The 17,869-nt window shown below is 51.8% G+C and overlaps 1 protein-coding gene across 16 annotated transcripts in view; it reads right to left on the minus strand.

Annotated features, from left to right (window-relative positions):
- PTPRF (protein tyrosine phosphatase receptor type F) overlaps positions 1-17,869 on the minus strand; it is a 395,978-nt gene that overhangs the window by 7,804 nt on the left and 370,305 nt on the right. For all 16 annotated transcript variants that reach the window (XM_061345047.1, XM_061345050.1, XM_061345058.1 and 13 more), the window contains 5 exons: positions 11,344-11,467; positions 9,146-9,321; positions 3,509-3,628; positions 2,278-2,432; positions 699-984 (listed from right to left, as the gene is read on the minus strand). In XM_061345047.1, coding sequence (XP_061201031.1) covers positions 699-984; positions 2,278-2,432; positions 3,509-3,628; positions 9,146-9,321; positions 11,344-11,467 — 861 coding nt within the window. The remainder of the gene's footprint in view (positions 1-698; positions 985-2,277; positions 2,433-3,508; positions 3,629-9,145; positions 9,322-11,343; positions 11,468-17,869) is intronic.

The following is a 17,869-nucleotide window of genomic DNA, read 5'->3' on the forward strand; positions in this document are numbered from 1 at the left end:
CTGCAGTTCATTTCACAGCCTGCACGGTCTGCTGCCTCTCTGCATGAGCTATATTCCCCAGCATGAGTTCACTGGACTAATGCACCTAATCTGAGAATATGGGAGCTTACCCAAGCTTGCTTCCATCTCCAAGGCTGTAATAAGTATCTGCAGTTGGCATTCATAGATACAGACAGCAAAACGTGGGCTTGGATTCCCAAAACCAGTGTGCCTTAAAACACTGCCTTCACCAATTCCAGACATCGAGGCTTGGTGTTGAGGTGGTTAAAAGATAAAAAGTTCAGCATTGCAGAAATGAGACTAGAAACGTCTCACATATTTAAATTGGAGCCATTTCCAGACAAGTTGTTCACAGTAACATCAATTATCACTAACACGATCTGCATCTGATTTCAGATGCATCTCCTGCCGCACAGTGAACCTAGAGCAGAACGTGCTGCTGAGAACTGCGCATCCATCTGCCTTTTATATCCTCCCCAGCAGCTGCCAATCCAGGGGGGACCATGGCCGACACAAGCTTTACAATTCAAATGTATTTTAAATCACTGCCTACCTGGTTTAGAAACACACAAAAGACTAACTGTCTGTAATGATCCATGGCTTTCATCTCCCAGCCCCTGTGTGAGCGGCCCGGTGGGGCTGCGTAGGCAGAGACACAGGGTGCCAGGTAAGAGGGGTGCTGGGGCTCTGCCACCAACCTTGAATTCCAGCTCCATTGCAGTAACACTCTCTCCTGGTGGCACCTGGGTCAGCTTCTGGATGTGAGCAAAGAGGTTGCGTGCAGGCACCTCTGTATTGCCGCACGTGGCTGCCTCCAGCAAGGCCTCGTGGATGAAGATGTACTGGTCCTCTGTCTGCACCATGTAGTTGCGCTGAGAGCGCATGCACGTCACGTGGCCATAGATGTCCACGGTCTTCTCATGCTTCATCCGCTCCAGCATGGCATCGATGACAATGAAGCAACCAGTTCGGCCCACGCCGGCACTGTGGGAACAAAGCATGTGGCCTCAGATGACCATCTCCTCCTGATGCCATGCAAGCTCTGCTCTTGCTTAAGGGAGCACCCAGACCTGGAGCGCACAAAGAGGGAATAAAGGCTGCTCCTCACACTGAGGGCTAATGAGCTAAGTCCCAAACGAGAGACAGCATGAGGAACTAGGGAGAGAGGCACTGAGAATGTGGGAGGCTACTCAGCCCTTCTCTGCCCCCTGTTCACTTATGGAGCAGAAAGGACACTGTGCCATTCTGCTGGTCCCTGCGGTGCCTAGCAGCACCTCCTCAAGAGAAGAAGGAATGTGTTAACAGGCAGGAGAGTGACAGCCTATGTGTGCATGAAGGTGTAAGATCCAAAGTCCAGGCTGGGCCCCAACATCAGTGAAGCCCATAATTTCAAGCCTGTTTGTCCTCTAATCTGGGTCACTGTTTCCTAACCCATAAAACAAGGCCAGCCAGCCTGAGAGGGAACAGCAGAAAGGTGAGGTCATGCATGTTCATGCTGAGCCTTTTGCTCAAGCACTGGATGTCTTTCCATGTCTGTAAAAAGGGCAGTAGCAATCCCCAAACTCCTCACCCTGAGAGCACCCTGAAAACAACAGACATGCTGTCATGACATGTAAACACAGGCAGAGATAGGGAGCTAGACATTTCCTCATTTATGGTGCAAGTCAGATCCTTAACAGGGCTTTAATACAGCTTGTTTGTGTGTTAATTACACCCCACTCCCATCTGAAACAGAGCATGAAAGAAGAGAATTAAACACTGCTAGTAAGGTGCATGCTGGAACAGCAATGATGGAGTGGTTTGCTCAGTAATAGTCCCCACTCGGCTGGTATAGATAAATCTTGCCTGGAGAAGATGCTGAGCCTTAGTAGACGAACATTTTGCTTAAAGAGCTGCCTTTTTACCCTGCAAAAGAGTTCTGCTGAAAACATTATGTATGAATGTTTGCAGAGGTTACTGCATGCCTGTCAGTCAGTGATGTGCCTCTGAAAGGCACCACCTACTTATGCTGGGCACACATCACTTCATTTTTAAATAGTACTTGCAGTTTTGCAGGAAATAGTGTTTTTTTGAGGCTCTCCACACAGCAGTGCTGTTTAAGCAGACAGACCAGCAGCAATATAGATGTTACCACTGCTTGGTTGCTGTCCCAGCCCAAGTGCAGGTGATGCTACTGCGAAACCTTCCCATCAGGAACAGGAGACTTCACTTTCAGTTGAAGCTCCTGGAGCCAGAAGACACAAGCCCAGATGCAGCTTTGCAAACACGCAGTCCTACCTGCAATGGACAACCATGGGCCCAGCATCGGGTGGGTTACAGGCCTTGACCCGTCGCAGGAAAGCTAGAATCGGAGTGGGGTATTCTGGTACCCCATGATCAGGCCAAGCCATGAACTGGAACTGTCGCAGCTCTCGCTTCTCACTGGAGCCATTCTGTTGAAGACAACGAGGAATTGTTTTGCATGAGAACAGTCTCATCCTAGGCAGGAACCCATTTATGGGGTAATGAGGTATCCAGCTGCGTGGGTAACAACAGGCATGTAATGCTGTGTGTGATCATGCATGTATTGGGCTTTTGCCACTGAGAATCTGAAGGCAAAATGTAGGCTTCTTGCAAAGCTTCTGTAAACACAGATGCCCTGTGGAAAGCCAGCTGATACAGACAGCAGAGCAGCTCTGCAGGAGCACAGCAAGACTGAAGGGAAGGTGAAAGACTCCTTTCTGCACAGCCTGGCGTCACTACCCATGTACTCACTGCATGTTCAAGGAAAATGGGCACTGGGCATGGAAGGGCCACAGCAGCCAGCTCCCTCCCTGCTTCTCTGCATCATAGGGTGGTTGCTCAGAGGGTGGCTGCAGAGACTGCCCAGCTCCTGTTTTGGCTAGGCTGAGTGATCAACACAGCAATGCAGTAGGACTGGCTGGGTGACTGCTGGGGATGAGATGCCTTCCTGGGGTGTGAGCATGTCCCCATCACACACTGCTGTGCTCCTAGCCCAGACTCAGTCATGCACAGAGGCAGCTGGCTCCGAAGCCTGTCTGCACTGCTGTGACATGTGCTGCTAGCATTGCCCCTGGGATTTCCAAACACTAATGAGGTACACAGCAGGCAGAAGAGAAAGCCTTGAGCACATGTCAGCACAGCCCCTCCATTTACATTATTAGTGACAGAAGTACTGAAAATTCACTGCTTCCCATGTTGTCCCTCTAATGGGAGGACAGCTGTTACATGTACACTCGCCAGAGGCAAGCATAGTCCTCATTCTGGGGCCCACCACAGGGTTGAATTGTGTACAGGAGAGCATCAGGTGTCCTGGCCAAAATCTGGTGGTGGACAGATGCACAACCTGCAGCTGGTGTCCTACTGCAGCCCAGCTGTGAAAAATGGCTCATGTATGGACTAGTCACATGCTTGGCCAAGCCAGGCACAGCCTCTGCTTGTGGGCCCTACAGCAGAGAAGAGCAGCTCTGCATTACCTGGAGCAGGAAAAGCCCAGGCAGAGCCATACCTTGTACAGTGCAAAGGTGCGGACGGTGTAGGTTGCCAGCTCGACTGTGTCCAGCAGTGTCACCTGGATCATCCCATAGGTTTCTGTACCCCGGCTTGGCCAGTACTGGTCACACTTTACCTGCAGGGAGGAGAGGAGAAAGGGTCAGTGCTTGGCTGCTGGGTTTGGTGACTGGAGCACTGAAAGAAGCACAGAGCCACTGGCCTGGCTGGGCATTTGGGATGGTTTGCAGCCTGTATCCCCACTAGTTCCCTGCTGTCCCAGCCCAAAGTCCTTGACCCATAGCACTGAGCTAAGACAGAGCTCTGAGTACAGCACAGTACCACAACAATATAACAACAGGCATTGCCTTTCCCCATAACATCTGTAGTCTGCAGGGTGCCCCTGCCAGCAAGGCCCCCAGCAGCAATCCATCCTGGTGAAAGATGGGACACAGCCCATACCAGGCCTCCAGCCTGGATGCTGTGTCCACAGGGCTGATCCTGCCACCCTTTCTGCATTGCCGTAAGCTTGAGTGCACTGAGCATCAACAAGAGACACCAGCCTGCCTCTCAGGTAGGTGGCACATCCCTGGAAATCTGCATCTCCCAGGTATGTCAAAAACTCTCCTCAGCGAGGCACAGATACTAGCTTAGACACAGTCACTTGTTCTCCCTCTGTGAGTTTGACTGTGGCCAAACCATCCTTTTAGCCTCCTCCTGCCAGCAGCACTGTTCCACCAGGAGAACATTCCTGCTCTCTAGAGAACCCCTGCCCTGCAGGTCCTTTATCTCTCCCTCCCAAATCTGCAGCCATAGCACTTTGAGCTCCTGCTGCAGCCCACTTGACAGAGAGCCCTAAAACCTCACCAGGGTCCCATCCCTCTGACCCTTTCATCTCCCTGTGCATCCCTCCCTGCACACCTTCGATGCCCTCCTCCTCCTATTCACAGCTCACTGTTTGCAAACTACTCCTCCAGTTTTGTTCTTCCCAGCCCCGAGCTCCCTATATAATTGGCACCCTGAGCATCCCTATTTCATCTGGCACCCGGCTCCCCCGCCCCGCTGAGCTGTGGTGCCTGACTGACAGGAGAAAGACTTCATTTCCACCCATGTGCACTGCACTGAAAATGGTTTCCCACCCTAGGAGAAAGGAGTGAATGGAAGATCATCTGTGCTTGTCAAGGAATAGTAAACTTAATTATTAGCCGAGTGTGTTTACAGGGGAGCATGTGGGAAGGGAAACAACAAGCTTAATTAGAAATCAATGAAATTCTGCCTTCTAATTGAAGGCACTTTAAGCGAGGGGGGGGGGGCTTGTGAAAGTGAAGAGCTCTCATCCTGCACTCTGGCTGCTGGAGTGTGGCAGCCTGGGGTCAAAGGGATGCATCTGCCCCTGCTTTTTTAGGATCTGCTCTCAGTAAGTGCTGCCCTGGCAGAAGTGCTTGGAGCAAGGCTGCCTGCTGGGGTACTGCAGGCACCTGCACACCCAGAGCAGCTCCACTGCCTCCTGCCTGCGGTCTCCTGCTGTTTAGGCTGCTGTGCTGCCTTGGATGTGTGCTCCCAGCATGGCAGGCCCTGAACAAATCTCAGAAGACTTCTCTTCCTCGCTTAGCAGAGAGCAGGCTGTTATTTCTCACTGACTAGCTGCAGAGTGAACAGCTTGGAGGTCACAAACCTTATTTCACAGCTAAACTGATCTTATCCACAAGCAGGCGGCAGCTGCAGCTGCATCTCCATCTCCAGCCACCTGAGTTTGCCTTGCCTGGCTCAGTGATAATGTGACCCTCTCTGAAGGAGGTGAGGGGAGGGCAGAACGGCATCCTGCACATACTGAAGGAGCCAGCTGCTTGCTGTACAGGCCTCGGTGTGGCTTGCAAGGATGTTCCAGTGGAGCAGCACAGCTCCCTGTGCTCTGGGAGAGCTGTCCCCTCCTGCCACACACATGCTACAGGGCCATGTGTGCTCGAGCACAAAACAAACTTCAGAGGAGTTCCCTGTGTGGGATAATAGCAGCTCCTGGGCTGGTAATTGAAAATTATTTATTCATGACCAGATAAGAGTCAGTCACATTTTCTGCCAAATTTACCCATAATGTTTATGCCCCATTTTCAAGCTCTGTAAATTTTATGCTGAAGCTGATGCACTGTGGCAGTAAAAGCAGATAAGAGATGTTTTCTTCTGGCAGTGCTTGCTACTCATTAACTTAAGAAGCACAGTAATGTCCTGAACAGTCATTTACTGCAGCTTTGCTGAGTGGTTCCTATCCCTCCCCTTTGATGCCCAGTGCCCAAGAGCAGCCGGGCACCTCTCCTCAGCTCGAGAGCTGTGCTCTGCTCCCAGCCCCACTCATAAGCTGCAGATGGCATTGCTGCCATGAAAAGGATGTGGCCGTCAGTCCTTTCTTCCTCAGCGCCCTTCAGAACCATCCTCTTTGCATCTCTGCCTGGGGACACAAAGCATCAGGGGAGATCACACCCCAGGGATGGCTGCTTGGTGCTCTGGGCTGGGACAGAACAAGCTACTGCACTGCTACTGCTCTGGGAGACCTCGCCATGCCGGGCTCTTGGGGATAGCCCAGGGTAAGAGAAATCTTGATTTAATACCTCTCTCATGCAACACACCCCCCATCAGGGACACGGCACGCTTGCAGCTTTGGGAAAGCTAATCTACAATGTGTGTTTCTGAACTGCCACCAAATGATTCTGAACCTGATTGTAAAGCTTTGAAGGCAGCTAAATTGCACAATCCAGCCATTTCTATCCTTTATGTGCCTCTCGCTTTGTGAAAACATGAAAAAGGGAGGATGATTTGGACCATCAAGCCAGCTGAAATTGCAGACCATAAAAGCTGATGCTCTTTAAAGATTTTTTTTCCCCCTGCAGCTCAGGAGCCCTTTAAAGCAGTGTCACCCCTACAGGGCTGCAAAGCTGCTGCTGATCCCGACTGGCTTATCTACAGACAGCACTGCCGACAGGGACTTGGGAAGCTCACCCAGGAAGGTGGCAGAGCCTGTTCTGAGCTGGGCATCTCACCATGAGGCCCTGCTGCCCACCCCAGGCTTTGTGGCTGGAGAGACAATCCTGTGCCTGGATTGTCTGGACTCCTGGGCAAGGGGACTTTCAAGCAAGGTCACCTGTGGGTAACACTGCCTGGAGCAGTGCTGTCCCACAGCACTGTGAACATCAACAGGCAGCAATGCACGGGGACCCAAAGGGTTGCACCAGATGGGGTTTGAATACTCTGGAGTAAACTGTAAAACAGTGACTCATGCTGAAAGCTGGGAGCAATAGGCAGTGAACGGGATCTTCCTTGGTCCCCCAGAAGGTGTGCTCCTGAATGAGCTCTAGCGACCACCAAAGGGATGTGAAGAAAAGCAGAGCAGGAAGAGACTGAAAGCCGTCCTGCATTGGAAGAAGCTGGAGAAGCCAACAAAAAACCCCAGAGAAAGCAATCTCCTCAAGGCCACATCCCAGCTCCCCACCAGGGCCCTCCTGTGAGTGAGTGCCCTGAGGCACCCACAGAGTCCCGCAAACACATCCCTTGCTGTGCAGGGCTGTTTCCACTCAGGAGTGGCTGGGCTTCCCCACTGCTTCTCCTGGCAATCTGCCTGTCCTATGGTGCTTAACAAAACTGCCCATTTCTCATTAGTGCTGGGGATGCACCAAAGAGCTAGGAGGGCATGGGCAGGCAGTGCTGGGGAGCAAATGCTGAGGTCTGGGTCCAGTCAGGTCAGCCTAGAGGTCTCAGCACGCAGCTGCCTGCAGCTCCTGTGAGGGCTCTGGTCACCCTTTGCCCATGACAGGGATTCACAGTGCCTGTCCTGTCACCAAAAGCCTGACCACACACACTGTGTTCAGAAAAGGAACCATTACTGCAAGAGGTAATTGCCTGCCTGCAGGAGGACAGGACAAAGAGTGTGCTATGGGGAGATAACACATGGCTCAACAGCACAGGCATCTCAGGCAAAGACAAGTGCCTGTGGGGTCAAAGGAAACCTGTTATCTTTGGGAAACACGCACCTTGGGGTGCCTTCCATAACTAAACAGCCTGGAAGTTAAGTGAGTCAGAATTCTGGGCAGGAATTTACTTGGCAACCTAAAAGGGCTTTTCCTCGTACTTCAAATACGTGTTCCATCACTGAAATGTGGAGCCACAAAGAAGTCCCCATTTAACCCTCAGCTGCAGAGAGCAGTTGATCAGCAGCTTCTGATCTTGCTTAGCCCATGTGCTAAGCCCTGAGCTGTAGGAAGGGTCAGGTTAATTGACCTCCCTGTTTGGGATGGGGTTGGTGAGGGTGGACATCAGACAGAGCAGGCAGGGCAGTGCAGGGGACACACAGTACAAAGCTGGGCTGGTTCTCTAGAGGCAGCTCATCTCCAAGGAATACTGGTTTTCCTGCAGGCTGTAGGGCATTTGCAGAGCTGGGGAAGCCCATGAACAAAGCCTATTTTTGTATATGTAGGAAAAGCAGATCTGTTTTGCCATGGTGATCGGTTGTTCCAGCTGCTTCCTCCCAGCCAGCGTGGGTTAGGACACCCTTGTGAGCATTTCAGTGCTAAAGCTTTGAAGGGGAGGGAGAGCATGCAGGCAAAAGTTTTAACTAAACCCAAACTTGACAGTTTCTGCTTCTCAAGAATGAGCTTATTGGGCTAAAAATAACCAGTGCTTCACAGCTTGAGTGCACAGCCCCTTCTCCCGCTGTTGGCATGGCAACACTAAAATATTCTGCAACTACAAATGCTCACTGCTACAATTTTACTTTTAGGAACAAACTGAATCACGAGAGGCTGAAGGTGGCTCCTGCTTGGGCAGGCTTTGCCCGAAGGATGCATCTGAGCACAGAAGCACTTCAGTCACAGCTTATGAACTGCTTCAGGGGCTGAGTAAGAACCTCAGTCAAGAGACACCACAAGCATCATCTGCAGCTGCTCCTTCCTCTCCGCCTCATGCTGCCCCCACGGTTTGCAGGCAGCTTTGCATTTATTACATCAGAATATCTAATCTTGGCAGCACGAGCCGATCATTTATACATGTCGTCACTGGAGAAGGCATAAATTAGTCTTGTTATTGCAAGACCTGATCAGCCATTCGCCTTCATCGCCAGAGATGCCAGGGCCCTGTCAAGCTGCAGGATGCTGCTGATACCACCTACCCATTGCAGCTTCTCAGCTTCTGGGCCTGTCAACACTCTCCATCTCAGAGCTTTCCCTTCTCCCTTTGGCACGAGTGATGTGGGCAGGGAAAGGATGCATGTGCATAGAATCAGAGAATCAACTAGGTTGGAAAAGACCTTTAAGATCATCAAGTCCAACCTTCACCCCAGGACTGCGAAGGCCACAACTAAGCCATGTCACCGAGGCCTCATCTACACAATTTCTGAACACTTCCAGAGATGGCAATTGCACCACTTCCCTGGGCAGCCAGGTCCAATGCCTGACCACCCTTTTGGTGAAGAAACATGAATGTAAGAGAGGGGTTAATGAGCAGCACAGTAACGGGAGGTCTTGCTGCCCTTTCAGTCTGTGGGGATATGCTTACAAGTCACTTGTTGCTGGGGTGCCTACAGCACCACTGGACCTGCCTCTCCCTGGGTTCCCATACCTCTTTCCTGCCTGCACCACCAGCTCCAGAAAAAGAGAGGAAGCACACACTGTACCCTGGACTTCTCCTCCAGCCTGGTCATCATGACTATAGTTGCTGTTCTCTGTTCCCACACCATCCTCCAGAAGTCGCTGAGGGTTTCTGGCAGAGGTCCCTGTGTGGCGATGTAGGCGTTCTGCTTCCGATAGCCATCGATGTAATTAGCATTGATGTAATCACTGCCTGGAACTCCTGTGCAAAAAGGGCAAAGCGTTACTCTAGTGGCAGCACACCACCCTGTGCCTATTGCTCTGCTGGGCCCTGCAGGCAGAAGAAGCTGTCATGTTCACAAGGCTCTTGACAAGTCTCCTGTACAGGGTGATGCCAGAATCTTGCCCAGGGATCCTGCGAAGGACAGGGATGGTGCCTGAACAAGGAAGAATCCTTTGTAACTCCCATATTAATGCAACAAGAAGGCAGCACCAAAGCAGAGAGACAGCTGCCACCCGCACACAAAGGAAAATTCACAGGCAGGAATATTAAGGAGCTCGTTTGGCCCTAAGCTATTGACTGAAATAATTGTCTTAAATTCACCAATAATTTGTTATGGTCCTACAGCACCTTTCTAAAATGAGGCTGCTTCATTAGCTTGTCTGTTAGCAGGGGATGTCAGGCAGGGATGTCCCCCCATCCCTTCTGCAGGGACAAGTACCCCAGAGAAGCCAGAGACCTTCCTCCCACCACCACTGAAACTCTCCTTAGATTGAGATTCCCCCCATTTGCTGCCTGTTGTCAGAGGCTGTTCCAGCTCCCACTCAGCCTCCACCATGAAGGAAAGGACTTTCTTGTAAAGGCCTTTAAAATGCAAACACACAGTTAGCAAAATAAATTCAGTAAAAGAAAGAGAGGCCTGGGGCTGTGTTTCCAAAGCCTGCTCAATATGGGCTGCCCAGCCTGCAGGGAGGGAAAGCAGCAGGAAGCTCCTATGTCTCCCAAGAAGCATGCATCTGCATTTCATTAGAGGAAGGAAATAAAGCTGGGGGTGTCCCCATGACCCTTTTGTCAAGGGGGATTTTCTACAGGTCCCAGCAGTCTCACACCTGCAGAAACAAAGTGCTTGGTGGAGCAATAGCAGCAGCTGGAAAGCAGCGTCTGGCTCCCTTGGCATGGTCGGCAGGGACCCAGCAGGGTGCTCTGGGAATGGTTCCCAGGAAGACACTGACACTACTCATAGCAACTGAGTCAGGCTGGAAAACAAGGATTCCCCCATGTGCTCACCCCACAAGTGTCTAACAGGGTTTGCCCATGATCAGGCATGCCAGGCCTTCACAGAGCTGCTGCTGCTCAACACCCCTCGAAGCAAGGGACCATTTGCACCCCCCCCTCCTCTGGAAGAGGATGAGTGGTGCATTAGCATTAGAAAAAAGTCATCCACCCAACAAAATGAATGCTAAGCGAGGCAGGGCCACCTGTATGTAAAGCCAGGCCCCAGTCTCTTCCCCAAGCAGGGGTACACTGAATTAGCTGCATCCTTCTCAACCTCCATGAGTGGGCTCAGCTCTGGTGTGCTCATCTGGGTGCTGATTTATAAAACCATGGGAACGGGTGAACCTGGGCTTCAGTACTTGGGCTTCAGCTCCTCTGTGTGCAAGATGACTGCAAAGCAGGCTCTGAAAGCATGTACTGGCTCAGAGTCCAGAGATGTAGGGCTGGTTCTTGGAGCCATGGGGGTCAGTGCTATGAATACCAGGGCCTGACGTGTTTTCCATGGAGTAAAGGGATGTGTGAAGCCTGATGTATCAGTGGAAGGGGCAACCCTCAGCCTGTGCAGTGCTGGGCACTAACTCTGGATCAAACACCAAGTCCAAGAGGAAGATACTGGCCCTGCAGTTATGTTGGGACAGAGGGTGGTAGGGCTAACAGTGGCATATACCACCATGTGGCACACTGTGCCAAGGAAGGCAGCTGAAGTCACACAGTGGGGCCAGCAGTGAGAAGGGAGGCTGCTGAAACAGACATCTCTGTTGGCACCAGAGGTAGCAAGAAGCAACCACACAGGGCATGCTGCTCTAAGGACATTGGGAAAGCAAGGGAAGCTCTGCAGAGCCCTTCCTCTCTTCTTGCCAGCCAGAACACACACACTGGCTCACACTGATGCTGGGTATTATTTCCTGGGGTTTGTTCCTGCTCGACTAAGAACGGGGACAAAGATGGTCCCCTGCTAGTGCCAGGTTCAGCTGTTGGCTGGGGTGCCCACTCTGGAGTCACTCTTACCATCGATGGAGGTCAGGATGACACGAGAGTGGTCATAGGCAATCACATTTGCATAGCGGTTTTTCGGCTTATTCACTTCCAGGTTGGAGTTCTCCCAGGTGAACTGCTGCCCTGGATCAATGGACTGCAGAGAGAAAGAGAGGGATGGAGTCAGGAGAGGTTACAGCACAGTGGGATGCTGCAGCACATGTGCATTTCAGTCAGGAAATCTGCCTTTCCCTCCACAGCTCTCCCCAGGCCAGATGCAGCTTCCATGGCTGTCTCCAGCAGCAGTGTCATGCCAGATCACACTGAAACCCAGTGGGACCTGCCTCCTGTGACCTGCAGGCAAGGCAGCCCCTTGCTAGGGCAGCCTGCTGCAGATGAGCCTTCACCGGCACTCTCACTGTATGCTCATCCTTTCCTCTGCATCTACTATCAGCAGAAATTTGGTCCTATGCCAGGACTCCACAGAGACCTGACTGCGCAGTTCTTGACCTAGCCGTTTTATTAGCTGTTGAACTGCAGTTTCCTGAAACACAGCAAGCCCTGGGTGTCTTGTGCCCCAGGAGCTTTAGGTATTAGTGTCCTGCAAGACAGCCTATGAGCTTTTGCCAGGGAATAGTAATGAAAATTGATAGGTTACTATCCACCACTCCAGCTACTTATGCAATGTAAACATCTCTCGTTTGAGTTAATAGAGTGACAAGGAACTATAAACCTGGAGAAGAGACGTGGTTATAAATCTTGGCCAAAGGCCTGCATGCTATGCAACTGCCTGAAAAGCACATCCTGATCCCACTTGTAGCCTGGCCTTGCATACCCAATGCTTCTCCCACAAGCCATGTGCTGCTGCATGGCTCCTCCACGGCCAGGCAGCCCCTTCGAAAGGGACAAAGCCCCTTCTTTGTCCATGCACAAAACAAGGTGAAAAAGGACCAGCCCCAAAGCTGAGCTGGGATGGCCTCTTTGTCAGAGAGAGACATGTGAGGCACCAAGATAAGACAGCTGCCTCGTGCAGGAACTTGCTCTGCACATGCAGCTCTGGGCAAGCCCACGGCAGGCAGCTACAGCAGAAATCAGTCACCTCGTGAACCCCCTCCCCCTGAAATCAGAAACGCAGCCAAAGCCTGCTTAAAATCATGCTCCAGCTCCAGGTCCCTGAAGCTTTGCTGGCCCACAGGCAAAAACTATTGAGCAAACAGACCAGGGGAAGCAGCACGTGTTACTCTCTCTGCAGGCATCTGTGTTCATTGCTTGGCAGACAGCCATTTCAGGTTTCTCAGGCAGTAAAACACCCGTGAGTCTGTCAGCTCTGGATCAGCTGTGAACTGGGAAGTGCAGCTCCCTGACTGGGCTGACCTGGATGGCCCTCACAGTCCCCTCCTGCTCAGCCCCAACAACCACTGTCTGTGTTTAGGGTGATACCCATTGCTGTCCCCTACTCTGGCACTTCCAAAGCAGCCAAGTGCAGTGGGTGCAGGTACCCAGCTTGGGTATGGAGCACAGGCACTGCCTGCATGGCTGCAGCAGCCCTGAGGGCTCTGTGTGCAGGACGCAGGCCACCCCCGTCCCCACGTGTGTCCCACACTGCCAGCCCTCCCCAAGGCAGCAGGCTGCCCACAGGCAGTGTGGCCAGTGCTGACGAAAACACGCAGGAGAATGTGACATCACAGCGATGCTAATAGGTAGTTTGGGAAATACAGGATGTAAACAGACATTTCCTACAGAAAACCTGTAATTTTCTATTATCAGCATAATAAGCAGGCAGCAGCAGCGCTCAGAGGCACTGCAGCAGGGATGGTGGGAGTGGAAATCTCAAGCACTGCTTCTGGCTGGAAACCCACTAGCCTGGCTGCCACAGCCCCTGCAAATTCCTCTTCTCAGGCACAGAGACATCCCAGCACAGCTCAGGGCTCTCTTAATTTCATTCAGGCGCCTATAATTTGTTTTCAGGATAGGCTGCTCACTGAATCAGCTCTTTGAATGCTCTCCTCCCTTGCCTGTGTGGCAGGGATGCCTACTGCCCACCTAATGGTGAGGCTGAACTGGAAAAGGGCAATAGAAATGATCAGACACATGAGAAACAGAAACAAAATGTGTAAATGCTTTTCTGTTTGGAGTAGAGATGAGTGGGAATGGTTTTGATACCAGTCTATTTAACTCACAGCACACTAAAGGAGAAGCACAAGGAGACAAACTAAGGAGGAAAATTCACCAATGCCTATCAAAGACAGAAATAACACTTCTTTTAGGAAAAGGTAGCCTTAGTCTGCACAGACAGCCCATGCAGAGAGCTGGCTAGCTGGCCGTGGAGCTGAGAGCAGCCCCAAGGCTATCAGTGAACATCTTCTTGCTGCCGAAGAGGAACACAAGGAAGCACCAGCACTGCTTGCACCCTGTGAACACTCAGCACCAGAAACAGGTGGGTGCTGGAGTGAGCCTTCCCTTCGCAGCAGAGGCAGGGAGGGCTCAGTGCAGTTGTCTGTGCTCAGTATATGCTGCGAATCACTGCCAAAAGGCTGCAGGGCTGCCCAAGCTGTGGGGTGCAGTATGCTTTGCACAGCAAGTCTGTGTCCTGCCACAGCGATGGAGTTATTTCCTGGGGGAGACAAAGCTGTCAAGAGCCCCCAAAACTGAGGAAGAGCATCAAGGTGTTGCCATTAGGGTTAATTGCTTTGATGTGCAACTAGGATGTGCAGAAATGGTCTAATCAGGGGCAGCCTCTTAAGAGGGCAAACAGGTGAGAAAGTCAGAAGTAATACAGCACCTGAGTGCAAAGAGGCTGTAATTAAATACTCCTGCAAATTAGTGACTCATTTAGAAGTAAAATGACTTAATTTAAACTCTGGTGATGAATTAATGTACACCTGTTCCCCCCTTTAAGGCAAACAAATGAGTAAATAAACGGAAGGATGATGGGCTGCTTGGCGAGCAGTTGAAACCCTTACATGGAGTGGTGCCTGGCAAAGCTCACCCCATCTCTGCAGCCCCTGACTACAGCAGCACTGCCTCATCTTCCCACCTCACTCCGTAACTGCCTGGGACTGGGAATCTGCTCTCATTCCTTTCTGGGGCTCCTGGGAATTTCTGCTTCATCCACAAATTTGATCAAAGTAACACTTTCAACTCGTTTTTCCTAGAAAGCAGAAGGGCTGGGAAATTGGAAGGAAATGAGCTAGGAAGAAACTTAAAAGCACCATGACTTTTAGTTTTGCTTTGCTTTAACGTGACAGGGGAGATGTTGTTAAGACAGTAAGTACAAATTAAGGAAAAGCTCAATTAGTAAAGCTCCTCCTTCCCAGCATGGAATTGCAAGGAGCAGCCTCTCCAAAGCAGCAGTAGGGATCCTTACTGCTATTTCCATGAACATAAAGACAGAGCCAGGCTATTGAAACAGGATGGGAAAAAGGCTCTTTCCTTGATAGAACACTTTACAAATGCCTTGAAAACATCCCTGGGTGTCAGTGTGTCTCAGATACAGTCCACCTTGGGTTTGCAGCTCCAGAATCCCCCTGCAAGCAGAGTCCCTGCAGCTGCCTGTGTCATGGGCAGGCAAGGGCAGCCCAGGCATGCAGGGTTCTGGGGCAGCTTGGCTGGTCCTGGCTGCAGCAGCCAAGGAAGTGGGCAGCCTTGGCCCTGTGCTGCTCAGCAGCTCAGTCAGCTGTACAAGGGCACGGGGAGGGAAAGGTGCTCGGGCTGCAAGTGCTTCCCAGCCTCCTGTGAAATCAACCACATTAGCACAAGCATTGACCACTGTCAATCTGCGCTGCGTCTCAAATGAGAACATAATGCGCTCCTGAATCAATCGCTGGCAGTGCTTCAACCTTATTATTCTTATTACCGGAACGTGAGTGCTGTGAGCCTGCCAGGCAGCTTCCTGAGTAGTCCATTAAACCCACAACCTGCGCTCCCTCCGTGCTATCTGGACCCTGGGCCCAGCACCTCCTGGGCTCACCAGCTCCAGGGACCCAGGCACCTCTCCCACTGCCTAAGCTGTCCTGCCAGGGCTGCAGGCATGGGAGATGCAATGTCCTCAGTGGCTTCAAGGGAAATGCAAGTGAACATGGGGTTTGGGCAGGCCAGCAGTGCTTCCATACAAACCTGGAGGGAAGTGGCTGCAGCCCCCACTGCACTGGGGAGCAGGATCACAGACAAATCTCATGCACAACCTAAAGATTATCAAGGACTAACGTGCTGGCCAGCAGCATGCTCTCTGATTTTCATCACATCCAGCCTGTTCTGCTCCCAGGGGCTGACCGCTGGAGGGATGTGCCAAAGGGACTGGGCATGAGGGGCAGTGGCCTTAAGTTGTAGTTTGACTTAAGGAAAAAAGAATTCCCCTGGGAAGGTGGAATGAAGCAGGATCTAGGTCAGAAATACCGGCAGCCACAAGGGAGCAGGGACCAGCCATGGCTGGTGTCAGTCTGTCCTGTGTCTGTTAATAGCAACAAAGTGGACAGCAGCGCTCGGCTTGCTGGATCCCGCAGTGAAAGTGATGTGATGTGTGTGTGTACACTTGTTTGTATCAGCGAGGGAACCCCCTTATTGCAGGGCAGGATCCCGCCCCACGTCCACAGGCTGCAGCATGGGAAGGTGGCCCACAGGAGGAGCTCCAACACAGCTGCAGCGCCCACCACAGCCCACAGATAAATAATTAAGGGGCTCAGCCTCCCTTCTGCTTACTTAATTCCATTAATCCCGCACTGTAAATTCACTGTAGCTCTCGCTGTACACTAAAAATGAAATACTCTCCTGGTGTGGCCGGGCCAGGAGCTGCTGCCAGACCCCTGCACTGCTCCCCCCAGCTCTGCTGCATGCCCGGGGGAGTGTGATGGGGCTGTGCTGTGCCCCGTGCCATAGCAGCCAAGCAGCACTTCACTGTGCCTTGCAGCCGGTTCAGCTCCCAGCACCTGCAGTTCAACCCCTCCTGCCGCACCAGAGGTACCAGTAGGTCCAGATGGGATTGCTCCCTGCCTGCTCTTGCTGCAGCCAGCGCACAGCTCGCTCTGTGCTGGCTTTGTTACAGGGGCCACTGGGTCACACAGGCTGGCAAACTGGTGTGAGCAGTATTATTTGTTCCTTGACCTGTGAGAATAGAGGCCAGATGGCTCCGAGAAATCTCTGGCACCCACCCTGCTCCCTTCCCAAGCACGAGGGAGGTGCTGACAGGTCTTGTTTTGTGTCACCTGTGTCTAGGCTATCCCTTGCACAACCAAGGCAAGCACCAGATTGATGGCCTTGGGCCAGCTGGCCTCAGTGGTTGAAAGTGCTGATAAATATTAGCTCTCTGCCTGGGGAGCCATGGGCTCCTGGAACTTCTATACTCCTATAAACAACCCTGCACCCTATGGAGATGTTAGGCTGCCAGGCTGCTCTGCAAAAACACTTAAAATACAACTATTCCGAAGGACAATTAAACAGCAAATGGGCCTTGGGGGTTCACCTTCGATGCCTTTGCTCTCTGGCTCTCCCTGCTCAGCTGTTCTATGCCCAGTCCGGTAGCACTTTCACACTGTGGGGAAACAGGGTCAGGGTCTCCAAAGTGCTGTGTCACCACTCAGCTCTGCGTAGGTCTGGGGCTCACAGAGTCTGAGTGCTGGGACTGTACCATCATTAGCTGCAATTGCACAGAATTTGCCACGATGTGGTTCCCTGCCTCCTGGCATCCCGCTGGGGCTGCACAGCCTGCTCCCCACCCACCTCTGCTATTTCCATATCCGCTGCAGATTCCCTTACACAGCAAGGCAAGCCGTGCCCATCCTGCCCTCCAGCCTTCCCAGGGCAGGCTCCAAAGGGAGCTGTCACCCTGCCAAGCCTGTGTGTGCACGCAGGGGCCAGGATGGGAGCAGACCCATGGCTGCAGCAATCATGCACAGGCAGGTGCTGCTCTCTGCAAACTCAGTCCAGGATTTTTCTCACTGGCATTCCAAATGGGAAATGACTGTAGCGATCCCCACATGCCAAACAGGGGCAACCCCTTCTGCTTTGGGGTCCATCCTAGTGTCAAACACCTTATGAGCCCATCATGTTCAGTAAATTCTAGCTGATGAGGAATAAAACACAACAGAATCCAGTGGAAAAAAAATTACATGCAACAGTCAGCTACTTAATAGCTGCTTCAGGATGAAAAGTACAACTGACTGGTGCTCTCAACCAGCCATGATATTCTAAAGAAGGAGAAGTGAGAAGAGAGAGGCTCACAAAACCAGCTACGAGACTTTACTTAATGCTCACTTTTTCCAAAACAGTTCCCACAGCTCAGTATTATGCTGCAGGCTCCAACCAGCACAGGCCTAGGTGAGGGAGGGCACAGACACTAGGTCCTGCTGAATCCCTACTGTGCAGTCTGTCTGTAGCACTGTGAACAGCTCTGCTTAATATTTCAGCTGCACTTGGAACAAAAAGCCCAAGGCAGGCAGATACAACTACATACTTTGGCACCACTGGCAGGACATACATGAACACATAGGTAACTGCAAAGAAAGCATAATATTCCTCTAAACATTTCTCAAGTTGCAATATATTGCTGTAGTTGCTGAAAGCT

This window comes from Neopsephotus bourkii, unplaced genomic scaffold (assembly GCF_033783945.1).
Source record: "Neopsephotus bourkii isolate Nb327-2 ecotype Australia unplaced genomic scaffold, CSIRO-AGI_Nbou_v1 NB_234, whole genome shotgun sequence".
In the NCBI taxonomy this organism is placed as follows: Eukaryota; Metazoa; Chordata; class Aves; order Psittaciformes; family Psittacidae; genus Neopsephotus; species Neopsephotus bourkii.